At 42.7% G+C, this 2,281-nt stretch overlaps 1 protein-coding gene across 1 annotated transcript; it reads left to right on the plus strand.

Annotated features, from left to right (window-relative positions):
- Positions 1 to 978: 978 nt before the first annotated feature.
- On the plus strand, positions 979 to 1,884 carry LOC136991945 (olfactory receptor 4S2-like; the record flags this gene model as incomplete). Its single annotated transcript, XM_067295443.1, has 1 exon — positions 979 to 1,884. A coding segment is annotated over exon 1 (906 nt), but the record flags the coding sequence as incomplete, so codon positions are not given.
- Positions 1,885 to 2,281: the final 397 nt, after the last annotated feature.

Here is a 2,281-nt window from a genome sequence, read left to right on the forward strand (position 1 = left end):
TCATTCTAACCTGGTGGTGCTAATTTGCTTAAGCTCCTCATAGTGAATGGAGGAAAAAAGGGTTCTGCAAAGGACCCTCATTTAGTCATTCTGAATCAGCCTATGAATCAGACTTATACTGGCTGTTGAAGGAGTTTAGTTAGATTAGCTTCATTAAGCTAAGTTAACCCTTGAAAGCATCATGCAGAGAGTATCAAAAATCACACTAGGTAAAATCAGTACAATGCTGGGACAGAAGATCTCACACGATTCTTTCATTCTTCCTTCCTCTGATAGAAACAATGCTGAGATTTAGAACAATGTGAAGTACTCCATTAAGTCATATGTGCAATTTTTTTCCCCTCCATGATAGATAACCTTCCCAGAACTCATTTTTCAGCCTGTGACATTTCATATTTACGTTTCAAAATGTATATACACAAGAGAGTTTTTTCTCTGCCTGTGGTTACATTTCCCTTCTAAACAAGAATTCAAAGATCATGTGTACTTATAAAGCAAATCATCATTCTGAGCAATATTTCCAGGTATTCTTAAAGACACCCATTTTACAAAGATTGCTGTGAGGGACTTTGTCTCCCCTGAGGGCAAACATGCTGCATTATCTGCCTTGTAGTGCCCAAGGTGAACACTCTGGCCTTGTCCTTAGTGCATGGAAGGCTACCAGCCATGGAGCCAGTCCTTCAAGATCCTGGAGCACCAGGATTAAGGAACATATCACAGAGTGCACCTATCTCCATGCAACCAAAGCCATGGCAGAATTTTTGTACTGTGGAGAATTAAGTAGCTGTGAAAAAAATACATGACAGAAACTTAACAATTCATAAACTTAATACTAATGCTATATTTTTCTTGGTTTGTATCCACTTCTGATATAGAACTCATTATTAATAATGAAAAAATGCTGATGAATCATGTGTCTGTCTTTGTTTTCCCAGGTGTGTAAGCTGTATATTGCATATTGCCACCCAACTGATCAACATGGAGAATGCAAGCAGTGTGAAGGAATTCATTCTTCTGGGCCCTTCAAAGAACCAAGGGGTGCAGAAAATATGTTTTGTGGTGTTTTTGTTCTTCTATATTGTTACTGTGGCAGGAAATCTGCTCATTGTTGTCACTGTAGTTAGCAGTCAGCGTCTGAACTCCCCCATGTATTTCTTTCTCTGCCACCTGTCCATTGCAGATATTTGCTTCTCTTCTGTCACAGCTCCCAAAATGATTGCTGACTTTCTTGTTGAGAAGAAAACCATTTCCTTTGGGGGTTGCATGGCACAGCTGTTTGGGTTACATTTCTTCGGCGGCGCTGAGATCTTCATCCTCACAATGATGGCCTATGATCGCTACTTTGCCATATGCAGACCCCTGCACTACACCACCCTCATGACCAGGCGTGTGTGTGGCTGGATGGTGATGGGTTCATGGGTGGGGGGCTTTGTGCATGCCATGGTGCAGACCCTCATAACCGTTAGCCTCCCTTTTTGCGGCCCCAACAAAATTGACCACTACTTCTGTGATGTCCACCCCCTACTGCAACTGGCCTGTACCGACACCTATGTTGTGGGCGTCATTGTCGTTGCCAACAGTGGAATGATTACTTTGGTCTCTTTCTTCATCCTGGTAACGTCCTACATTGTCATTTTGTTTTCCTTGAAAAGGCGAACGTCCGAAGGGCGGTACAAAGCCCTCTCCACCTGTGGGTCCCACATTACTGTGGTGATTCTCTTCTTTGGGCCATGCACATTCACCTACATACGCCCATCCAGCAATCTCTCGGAGGACAAGAGCGTAGCTGTGTCTTACACTGTCATCACGCCCATGCTGAACCCACTCATCTACACACTGAGAAATGAGGAGATGAAAAGTGCCATGAGAAAACTGTGGAATAGAAAAGTTTGGCGTGAAAAGGGTGAGGTGTAGAACTGTGGTAACATTTTCTCAGGAGCTGAGAAAATCAAGTCTCTCTCACTATAATTCCATTTTGGAAAATTTACTGAAAGCTCCCTTTTGAAGAAAAGCTTGGTTTTAGCTGTTGCAGTAATTGGGAAGAAGCTGAAAGTTCATGTTTTGACTGGAATGGCATTGTAAACTCTGTGACTAGCAGGGATTCCCTTTATGTTCTCTTTTTGAATAGCACAGGCCCAGGACTGGGGCTTCCAAGCACTGCCGAGACACCAGCAAATAAATAAATGAATGCTATCAAAAATATTAAAATGTGTTCCAGGCAGAGCATCCCATTAGTCCGAGCTCTCCCAGGTGTAAACTTTCCGTCAGACAAACTCCATCT

The sequence above is a fragment of the Apteryx mantelli genome, chromosome 4 (genome assembly GCF_036417845.1).
Source record: "Apteryx mantelli isolate bAptMan1 chromosome 4, bAptMan1.hap1, whole genome shotgun sequence".
Classification (NCBI taxonomy): domain Eukaryota; kingdom Metazoa; phylum Chordata; class Aves; order Apterygiformes; family Apterygidae; genus Apteryx; species Apteryx mantelli.